Genomic DNA, 11,449 nt, shown 5'->3' with positions numbered 1-11,449 from the left:
CATGGAAGCATATAAATAATACACATGTTTGAGACACATGTCCTATTTTGAAGAGTTCTTATCTCTAATATGGCACTTGAGGAAGTCTTAAAATTATGAACCTAACAAAATAAAGAGTTCCTATCTTTTAAATTTTAATTAGTTCTTATCTCTAATGTGGCATTTGAGGATAACAAGTTGTTCATTGTAGCATTGATTTGTAAAGGGAGAGAAATTTGAATCTGGAGAAAGCAAAACTAACAATGATTGTCTAGGCTATTAATTTTGAAATTGAGACTTGTAAGATATATCATCTTAGAGGGAGATTTAGCATATGCTATTGACAAGTTTCGATCTAAGGAGAGAGATAATTCATGGTTAGGAGCAATGGTAGAGGCAACAATATTAAGAAAAAGTATTATGCATAGTCATAAAGATAATTTTATATAAAATAAATATAGTTTTTAATTTTTAATAAAATATTTTAAAGTCAATTGATATAGTACCCGTGCATCGCACTAAACATCAACTAGTTATATGAAAAAGTATGCTTAGCAATATATAGAAAATATAAATAAAAATATTTTTAATAAACGTATTCCACCGCACTCGTACCTGCATCCTATTTTTTCAAAAATTGCTGAGTTGCCACACCTGCACCCACACCTGCACTTGCATATGAACCTGAATTCGCACCTATGCTTCATAGGTTGGAACACCAAAACACAAGACACCAAAACACAAGACACGCAGAAGACACGGAGAGTGTAAGAAGATTATGGAGTGATAATTATAGGAACTGGTTAAGTATATTGTTAAGAACACATAGAAGATAACATGTATATGAGGGATAGAACATAGCACAAGATATAACAAACCGAAGGATATTATTAGATTTAACAACTTTTTTACATCAGACATATGAGACTTAGAAGAACTTATAATAACTATGAAGGCTTCCTTCAGTCTCTCTTGCCTTCTCAAGCTTACACTGACTCTATTTATAGACAATCTCACATACATTATTTATCACAGAAAAGTTAGGGGCCTAATTTATGGATTTACAAGTGGCAAAAAGGTTAGGGGGCCTGACTGGAGAAGTGTCTCTTGCCGGGTAGAGTTTTGCCATTCCCATGTCAGGATAAGATTTTGATGCTTGAAGAAAAAAGGATCTGGCTACCAAATGCTGGGGCTGATCAACAGGTGTCAAACCATGTAAAGGCTTGCTTGCATGAGTAGACTGCTGTAGATATGCTTCTGACAAAGGAGTAGATATTGAACTGTTGTGGATAAGGGGTTACGTTTGACAAAGATGTCTAGTCCCATCCATCTCTTCCTTGGAACCATTTTTCATCAACATCATCATCTGGATCATGATTATGATAGTGAGGGTCATCATATTCAATAAGGGGATTGGGCATTTCCCAATGATCTTTATGTGGCCATTGCTATCTGCAAACATCTGGACTAGTTGGTATTATTTCAGGGAAAATTCCTTTATTAAGAGATTCTGCCATTGTGAGAGCATGGAAACAAGATACCCAAGAAATATCCAAATGTGTATGGAGGGTCCTATCTGAATTAGTAACCCAATGCATCTCTGTTGGGTGGAAGATTTCGTCTGCGCTGATATCGTTTTTGGAATTGAGCTTGACTACTAAACAGGCTGAAGTAATTTTATAGCTGAATCTTGGGTGTTCTATTTTTGGATACTTTATCCATTCACTATCATGAACATCATTTTTCAAAATTTCAAACCAGAAATTGTGAAAATATTTATTTCCACGAGGGAAAATATATCTGTAAAACTCTAGTTAAAAATGAAGACAGGTAATACTTATTGAGTAAATACCACATGTAGAGGTAATGTGCAACATTCCAGTTGGTTATCCAAAATGCAAAAGGGATTTTAAAAGAAAGGAGGGGGAGAAAGAAAAAAAAAAGAGAGGTAGAGAAGCGCAGAAAGAAAAGAAAAAGGAAAAAAAAAAAAAATGGAGAGGTGGAGGTGGAGAAAGAAAGGAAGAAGGAAAAAAAAAAAAAAGGGGGAGGGTGAAAACTGGAAAAAAAAAAGGCGAGAAAGAAAGAAGGAAAAAGAAAAAAATAGAGAGAAGACAGAGTCATGAATGAAGAGAGATAAACCAATAAAAATATTTTTTTATTATAGCATATCTATCCGTACCGTTCCAAAAATGGAACGGTACTGTTCATGTGTGTCAAATTTTATAGGATATAGAACACCTGATGAACGTTCATTTTTATGTTGATGTGCCAAATGTGCCAAATTTTTAGCATTTGCATATTTAAGAGACCTGATAAGTGCTCTAAAAACAATAGTCCGTAGTAAAGGAGACGAAAAATTACCAAATTAATGTTGTCACGGACTCATGGTCACTTGAACTGCAATTATCGAAATGAAATATAGTTTAGAATAAATAATTTGATATGTGTTATTTATAATTGATTAGGTAAAATAGGAATTTTATTTTTCTTATTGTTCAAAAAAAAATTTATTTTTCTTATATTAAGAGCATTCGCATCCTTGAGTTTTTAGCCAAATTTATTATAAAAAACTTATTTTGTCAATTTAGTTGATCTATTATTTATAGACAACTATATCAACTTCAGTATTCTATCACTATTTTACTTTAATATTATGTTCTTTTTTCTCAAATATTTTTTTAACCCATCTTTCCTAAGGTGTGAATAAAATAAGATTTTTATTTGGGGTATTGATTGAACAATGCTCAATAGATATATCGAGGACATTGTTCATTGTTAAGTTTTTAGGACAAAGTATTGAAGGTTAACATGTGGAAGTTTAGGGTGAGTTGGCTTTTTATTTATTTTTAATACTAAACATGGCTTTAGCGAGTATCGGAGGATGTAAAAAAAAAAATATTTTTTTCATTTTTCAAACTTACTTTATCTATTTTATCAACTCAGTTTATAACTCACTTAACATCTCAATTTTTATTTTACTTACAACTTATTAAAATCATATAAACTACATCATCAAATAATATAAAAAACTAATTATCAAAAGAAAGAGAGAGAGTGAAAGGAAGAGAGAGTGTGAGAGACTATAATTTTTTTTTTTATTTACAACCTTATGAATAGTAAGTTGTATAAATACAAACTTACTGTTCATAGTTGTTAAATTTTTTTAGCAACTCATACCTAAATAAAGCGCAATTCAAATAGATGGGTTGCTAAAATAGCAACTTGAGGGTTTTTACACTCCAATGCTAAGATCATTCACAACAAATGTTGGAAATGCTATAAATGCCATTTTTTAGCATTTGAAACCACAAAATGTTACTCCATCAAACATCCTATATATTAAAATTTTGCAATCTTGCTACAGCGCGCTCTCAAAAATGAGAGCACATTGTAGCTCAAATCTTATAAATTTTTTTTTATTACTCTCTCATCTCTCTCCCTGTACTCTCTTCTTTTTCTCTCACCGATGTCTTCTTCTCTCATTTCTTCTTTCCTTCTCTCACTGGTCTCATTTCTTGTCTCTTTTCTTCATTCACTGGCATCCACAACTGAAAATCATGGTGGTAGTGGTTCGGTGAAACCGTGAAGAAGATGAGGTCGAGTTTGTGGTTTTTAGGCCTCTGCTGGTGATCAGGGTGGCTGGGTTGCGGTGGTTCGGTGAGCATGGCTAGGTTTAGGTGGGGTTTTTGTGATTTGATTTTAGGTGAGAAATTTCAAAAATATGCTCTTTCTAATTTTAGGTCTATGATTTCTAACATGGGTTTGTGATTTGTGGTGGTACTGGGTTAATTGGTGGTTTTGGGTGGTGGGAATCCCGATTTGCAGAGGTTGTGGGTGCTGTTGGTGATGGTGGCTATGGCTATGCTGTTGTGGTTGTGGTTGGGTTTGTGTGGTGGGTTTGTGGTGTTGTTGGTTGCTGGTGAGGTGGCTATGGGTTGTTGGATGTGGTGGCTGTTGGGTTTTGTTATACTAGGGTGGTGGGGGTGAGTGGATGTGGTAGTGTGGCGCTGGCAGTGTTTGTGAGAAAGAGAGAGACAGAGGAGAGAGGAAAAATTTTAAAAAAAATTATTGAAAAATATAAAGAAAACAATATTTAAATGAAATGGTAAAAAAAAAATAGCAGTTTTGATATAGGATGTACTGTAAAGTAGTGTGTTATATGTTATAAAATTGAGTTTAAGAGATGGTAATATGCAAATTTTTTAGAATCCTTGATAATGATGCTCTAATACTCTTAAAATGGTATAGCTAGCAGCATTGGGGTTGTAAAAACTCCCATTTGTTATTTTACAACCCAAAAGAAAAAAAAAAAAAAAAAAAAACCCACTACTGGTGGGTATATTCAAATTTTTTTAAAACTTTACTACAGTGAGTTCTTATTTATAAGAACCACTTGTAAATTTTTTTTTAATATAATGATATCCTCTCCCCTATTATTATTGAGTTAGATTTTTATATTATTTTAATATATAATTATATTTTTTTTTGAGAAATATATAATATATTTTAATATATAATTATATTATTTTAATAAGTGGTAGGTAATAATATAAATTAGAATATAGAGAGGCGTACAAAAACACTAATATTTTTGCATGAAAAAGAAGGATAGTAAAAGCCTATTTTATAAATAAAAAAATGATAGTAAAAGGCTATGAAAGGACCACTAGTGACCGATAGGAAGCAGCATCAATGTCCACAACCGAGAATAAGAGATGTTGACGAGGACAAATTAGACCAAGAAAAAGAAAGTGTTTGAGACTCCAAGCTCGAGAATCTGACTAATGTCTGTTCACTCCTATGCACATTGTCCATTCCCAGACGCTTTGTCCTTCACTCCCTTTACTTTCTCCTCTCTCTCTCTCTCTCTCTCTTTTTTTCCCCCTTTAAGAGAGCCAATAAATTTGTTTTATTATTATCTGAAATAATGGTACATGATCGGACATTATCATTAAGTCCATGAGATGCATAGTATGTGATTTATGTGAAAAGTCACAAAAGAAATAAATCACAAGTTCTTTGTAAACTCAGAATTATAGTTCGTAGTCAGTGATGAAATTGGGCTTTTCATCTGCGAAGACTATAACATATCAATCATGATGATTTGTCTTGATCATGGAAGTGGTGACTTCTGGTTGATGTGTTAATATATTTTAAGAGTTAAGACATATTGAATTGGGACCGCTGTGAGATTTATTATTCTCCTAAAGACTGTCAAATGAATAATAAATCTCACGACTTGTATTTGCATGAACTCTTAATCTTGAGAGAATAATGGACCTGATCATGAGGTGTAGGTTGCTTTGATATATCAGGAGTAAGATCTAAAGTTATGGTCAAAACCTCAGTATGTTGGGCAGCTACATTTAGTGTTGATGGAACATGTATTCTCAAGATGGAATTCATAGTCTCTTAACGGAGATATAAAGTATTCTCTTGAGATAAGTTTAATGAGTTTGTTATTCAGAGAGTTAGGTCTAACCACTTTAGTAAGACTAAAGTATATATTTATGGAATTGTATTTCATAAATATATAATGAATAACATTAAAGGATTAAACCGGGTATTCAAGGATTAAGATGTAGTAATTTACAAAGTGGCAGTCTACATTAATAACTTTGTATTACTACGAATATTTTATGAAGGGGTTGCATGTATAATAAAGTCTTGGGATATAATTTATAGATAAGACGTAGAGTGCAACTATATTTATATAGTGGTATTAAATATAGTTAATGGTAACTTTGGGTTTGTCAAGAGTTGACAGAAAAGTCCAAGGCCCATTGGAGCNGGTTATCCAAAAGGCAAAAGGGGTTTTCCATGGTTGGTCTATATCAGGGAAAATAGCAAGAAGTGGCATTGGTGCTTTTTAAGGTAATCATGGAGGACTCTAATAATTCTTTTGGTTCTGGCTTCAAGGGTCAGTTTTTATTCAGTTTTTTATTTTTGCGGGAAGGATTTCTACCATTTTAAGGATATCATTAGGATTTGAATAGGAAGGGCTTAAAGAGGTAGTGTTTTATTGGTCCCTTTTGGTCCCACTCCAAGCCACACACTTAAGCCCAATTGGTAAGGCCCAAAAGGCCAGCCTAATTAGATAAGTTGGTTAGATACAAAGGGAAAAACGTTCAGATTTTTGATAATATGAAGAACAACATTGAAATGGTGTGTATGAGAGTTCTAGTCACTCTCTAGTCATCCCTTTGTTACCAATTGAGAGACCACACATCTTGGGCGTTAGTGGAATTGGAGTGAAGATTAAAAGTAGTCCCAAGTGCTTCAATCTTCGGTTTTAAAATTCACCGCTTCAAGGTACGATCTCTTGTTCTCAAATTCTGAAATTTACTTAGTACGTGTTATCAATATCGAATGAAGTAGATCTGTTTAAAAACTTATTTTCCGCTGCACTCATCTTTAATTTCCATTAGTGGGAGCATTTTCCTTTTGAACTGGAGCATCTTGGGAAAGAAAGACATATCTATTTCTACTAAAAAATTATGCCCAAAGAGATGGAACTGGAATTTTTCAATCCTATGTTTAACTGCTAGGATCTTTTTGAACGTGGAGTGGCAATGAAGTTCTAAAGGCTTGAATGCACCACTTTTATAACCGCAAATACTTTTCTTCCCATTAACTTCTTCAAAAAGAGCTACTACCTAGTATTCATCTCTTGCATTTGTCTGCAGTATCCGTTTGCCTGGTTCAAGAATTTGCAAAGGGGGAAGCTTTCCAACTAATTTTTTCAATTGTTGAACAGCTTTTGTATGAACAGTATTCCATTTTGGAGGCGATTTCTTTAGCAATTGAGCTAAACAACTCTTGTATTTGGATATTTTTGGGGTAAAATCTGACATATAATTGCCAATTCTAAGAAACTGTTGTATCTGTTTAGCATTTGTGAACTTATCTGGGAATTCTCCAAGAGAAACAGCTATGTGAGGCTGCAAAGTATACTTTCCATCAGAAGTGTTTACTCCTAAAAAATCTATGGAAGATTGTCCTGATGTAGAACAGACAGCACATGCCTTCTTGGAGCAGCAAGGGCGCAGGAAGTCACAACGCAAGATCAAAGGAGGGTGCTAGTAGGGGCCATCAGAGGTAACAATGTCGGAATTGCATGAAATTTGGCAGATTGAAGGGAAACGGTGTTCTGATCCAAATTCATGATGCCATGAACGTCGCCAAATTTTAGGCAAATTCCTACGTTAAGGCCCCGAAAACAGTGTTTTTGTTATTTATAGTAAAATTTGTTTTTCCTTAATAACTTTTAGTTTAAAAATCAGAATAAGGTCCTGTCTATTTTGGGACGACTCTTAAGGTCAGTAGTTTATGATTCTGCATTTAACTCAATTTTGCCATTTTTGGTAAAATTTGGTAATTTTGTCACCTAATCGCTTAATTAGTGCGAATTAGGGTTTTAGACATTTTTGCTTAGTATTTATATGTTTTGTAGTCGTCAGAGGCAAATTAGACTATTATCAATAAATACAGACATTTTGTCAATTTTCTCTTCTGGTGGATTCCAGTTTTATCTCCTTGTGGATTCAGAGAAACCCCTCGTGGATTCGAGGTTTACTACCAGAAACTAACAGTTTAGTTTCTGTTTCATCAAGAGAGTATGGTGTGTGCTTCTCTTCAGGCTTCCGCGACATCAGTTGATATCAGAGCCTTGATTTACCCTAGTCTGATGGCTAACTGGTGAGATGGTGACCACCATAACAATGACGGCGGTGACGACGTCAATAACCCAGTCCTTACTAGGGCTAAGTTCCTTGATTTTCATGATGAAAATCAACAATTTCGCTAATCGAAACCCTAATCGCTTTGATGGAGAGCGACGTGATAACCAAGTGCGTGGCCCTCCCCATCGTGGTCCAAACCGAAACAGGCAGCTAGACTACAACAAAGAAGACAGTGAAGATGAGGAGTATGCAGAGAGAGTCCTTGGGAATCATCGTGGTCCTGTGAGGGATAATGGTCGAGATTATCAGGAGCAGAGGGACTATCGGATGAAAATAGAGTTACCATCCTTTAATGGTAATGTCTCAATTAAAGAGTATTTGGATTGGGTTAGTGAGGTGGAAAAGTTTTTCGACTATATGGGTACAGTAGAAGACAAACAGGTGTGTTTGGTGGCCTACAAATTGAAAGAAGGAGCATCTGCCTGGTGGGATCGTGTTCAATTAAACCGTACCCGTGAATGAAAGCTTCCAATACGGTCATGGACGAGGATGAAAAGATTAATGGCAGATCGGTTCTTACCACCCGATTACCGGCAGGAGTTGTTTAGACAGTACCAGGATTGTAAGCAGGGTACTCGAACAGTTAATGAGTACATGGAGGAATTTGACAGGTTGGCGAATCGCAATGATTTGGAGGAAACTGAAGATCGACGGATATCCAGATTTGTACACGGGTTACGAGTTTCCATCCGAGATCAGGTATCCTTACAAACCCTATATAGTTTGAATGTGGCTATAACCTTATCCAAGAAAATAGAATTTCAGCATCTCAAAACACATTCGAAGTTTTCCAACCGCAATTCGGAGTCCTCTAGTTCCATTGCCAACAAAGGTAAACAGCCCATGTTTACACCACGGTCACAACCCGTGGTTAGGGAGAATAGTGGTGTCAACCAATCCACAGTGGCAGTAGCAGGTTCCGCAGCCCAACCAATAGCAAATGCCAACCCCTATGCGAGGCCAACTGGGAATAAGTGCTACAGGTGCGGAGAACTAGGACATCAGTCTAGTACTTGTCCTAAGCGAGCCGCAGTGAATCTGGTAGTGGCAGAAGAGGGTGAGGTAGAAGGTGAACAGGAGGGTGAAGAGGTATATAATGATACGGATCCGTATGCCTATGATCCCAATAAGGTCCAAAAGGATGAGGAAGGCATGCCATTAGGGCAGTCTTTGGTGATTTAGAGGTTGTTACTCACACCAAGGGTGGAATTCGGTGACCAGCGGAATGAGATCTTCCGAGCACGATGCATCATCAATAAAAGGGTCTGTGATTTGATCATATACAGTGGCAGTGTAGAGAACATTGCGTCGAAGAGTTTGGTTACCAAGCTGGGGCTGAAAACAGAAAAGCATCCCTCTCCGTACAAGATAGGTTGGATCAAGAAAGGTACAGAAACTCTTATTACTCAACAATGTCGTGTTACTTTTTTTATGGGTAAATATTATGTAGATGAAGTAGTTTGTAATGTTGTTGAAATGGATGCATGTCATTTAATACTGGGTAGACCTTGGCAGTATGATGTAGATGCTACTCATAAGTGTAAAGATAATGTGTATGTGTTTTTTAAAAATGGCAGAAAAGTTGTCATTGGTCCTATTAAGGAAGGCAGTAGACCCAAAGCTTCTAAAGTGGAGGGGAAGCCAGCACTCCTTATAGTAAACAATGAAGATGAGTTTGATAGGGATTGTAAGGAGTTGAAACAGGTATATGCTGTAGTAGTGACAGATGGTGAGCCAAAGAAGGTTGCTGAGATACTTGAGGTGATTCAGCCATTGATCAAGGAGTTTGAAGAGCTTTTTCCAGAAGAGCTGCCTCTAGGTTTACCACCGATGCGTGACATCCAGCATTGCATTGATTTAGCTCCTGGAGCTAGTCTACCAAATCTGCCACATTACAGGATGAATCCTTAAGAGGGTCAGATTCTACAGGGGCAGGTGGATGAGCTTTTGAGCAAGGGGCAGATCAGGGAGAGTATAAGTCCATGTGCAGTACTGGCATTGTTAACACCAAAGAAGGATGGGAGTTGGCGTATGTGTGTGGATAGTCGAGCCATCAACAAGATCACAGTCAGGTATCGATTTCCTATTCTACGACTAGATAACATGTTTGATATGCTGAGTGGGTCCAAGTGTTACACTAAGCTGGATCTCAAGAGTGGGTATCACCAGATTCGGATCCGACCTGGAGATGAGTGGAAGACGGCTTTTAAGACAAAGGAGGGGTTGTATGAGTGGATGGTAATGCCTTTTGGATTGTCCAATGCTCCCAGCACTTTCATGAGACTTATGAATTAGGTATTGAAACCATTTATTGGAAAGTTTGTGGTAGTTTATTTTGACGATATCCTGATTTACAGTAAGACAGAAGCAGCCCACTATAATCATGTATGAGAAGTATTAGCGGTGTTGCAGGCCAATGTGCTGTATATCAACTTGAAGAAGTGCAGCTTCTTGACTGATAAGTTGCTGTTCTTAGGGTATGTGGTTAGTGCGGATGGGATTCATGTTGATAAGGATAAGGTCCGTGCAATCAGAGAGTGGCCAACTCCAAAGACAGCAAGTGATGTGCGAAGCTTCCATGGGCTAGCAACCTTCTATCGGCGGTTCGTTCGAGATTTCAGTAGCATAGTAGCCCTTATCACTGAGTGTCTGAAGAAAGGGAAGTTCTCATGGGGAAAAGAGGCAGAACAAAGCTTTGCCTAATCAAGGAAAAGTTGAGCACCGCCCTGGTTTTGGCATTGCCTAACTTCGATAAGGTGTTTCGGTGGAGTGTGATGCATCTGTGGTGGGATAGGCGCTGTTCTTTCACAAGACAACAGACCAGTAGATTCTTCAGTGAGAAAGTTTGTGAAGCTCGAAGTAAATGGTCAGCCTATGAACTGGAGTTCTTTACTGTAGTACGGATCTTAAGCATTGGGAGCACTACCTGATTTAGAGGGAGTTTGTATTGTACACAGATCATCAGGCATTAAAGCACATCAACAGTCAAGTTAGCATTAACAGGATGCATGCTCGGTGGGTAGCTTATATACAGCGCTTTCATTTCACTCTGAAGCACAAGTCTGGTGTAACCAATAAGGTGGCTGATGCACTCAGCAGGCGAGCATCATTATTGACCACCCTACGTACTGAAGTTGTAGGGTTTGATTGCCTCAAGGAGCTGTACAAGGATGACGAGGATTTTAGTTATAGTTGGGGTAAGTGTTAACAAACTCATACTGGTATCAATAGTATGTACATCCAAGATGGTTTCCTTTTTCGGGGTAACCAATTATGCATCCTTAAAAGTTTATTGAGGGAGCAGATTGTTAGGGAGCTGCATGGTGGAGGTTTGGGTGGACATATGGGCAGAGATAAGACTATAGCACTAGTGGAAGAGAGGTATTATTGACCACAACTTAAGGCGGATGTTGGCAATCATGTGAGGAAGTGTCCAATCTGTCAAACTGCTAAGGGACAATCTCAGAATACTGGTTTATATATGCCTTTGCCAGTCCCACAAGCACCATAGGAAGATCTGTCTATGTACTTTATACTGGGTCTTTCTCGAACCCAGTGAGGTATGGATTCTGTTTGTGTTGTGGTTGACTGGTACTCCAAGATGTCCCATTTCATAGCATGTAAGAAGACTTCAGATGCTACTCGAGTGGCCAATCTGTTCTTTAAAGAAGTTGTGCGTTTGCATGGAGTGCCAAAGTCCATCACCTCTGACCGGGATACCAAGTTCC

The 11,449-nt window shown here is 37.1% G+C and overlaps 1 protein-coding gene across 1 annotated transcript; it reads left to right on the top strand.

Annotated features, from left to right (window-relative positions):
• Positions 1–9,824: 9,824 nt before the first annotated feature.
• LOC136071586 (uncharacterized mitochondrial protein AtMg00860-like) lies at positions 9,825–10,424 on the top strand. The gene is made up of 2 exons (XM_065783088.1): positions 9,825–9,959; positions 10,134–10,424. Exons 1-2 carry the CDS (start codon positions 9,825–9,827, stop codon positions 10,422–10,424), a joined length of 426 nt encoding a protein of 141 aa, XP_065639160.1.
• The last annotated feature ends 1,025 nt before the right edge of the window (positions 10,425–11,449 follow it).

Source organism: Quercus suber, unplaced genomic scaffold (genome assembly GCF_002906115.3).
Source record: "Quercus suber isolate HL8 unplaced genomic scaffold, Cork oak 2.0 scaffold_328, whole genome shotgun sequence".
Taxonomy (NCBI): domain Eukaryota; kingdom Viridiplantae; phylum Streptophyta; class Magnoliopsida; order Fagales; family Fagaceae; genus Quercus; species Quercus suber.
Note: the sequence above shows the minus strand (reverse complement) of the source record. Positions and strands in the feature narration are given on the sequence as shown.

Coding starts and splice junctions, on each gene's coding strand:
- LOC136071586 (XM_065783088.1), top strand. CDS start 9,825: ATGTTTGATATGCTGAGTGGGTCCAAGTGTTACACTAAGCTGGATCTC. Junction 9,960..10,133: donor AGGGGTTGTATGAGTGGATG/GTAATGCCTTTT, acceptor GCGGTGTTGCAG/GCCAATGTGCTGTATATCAA.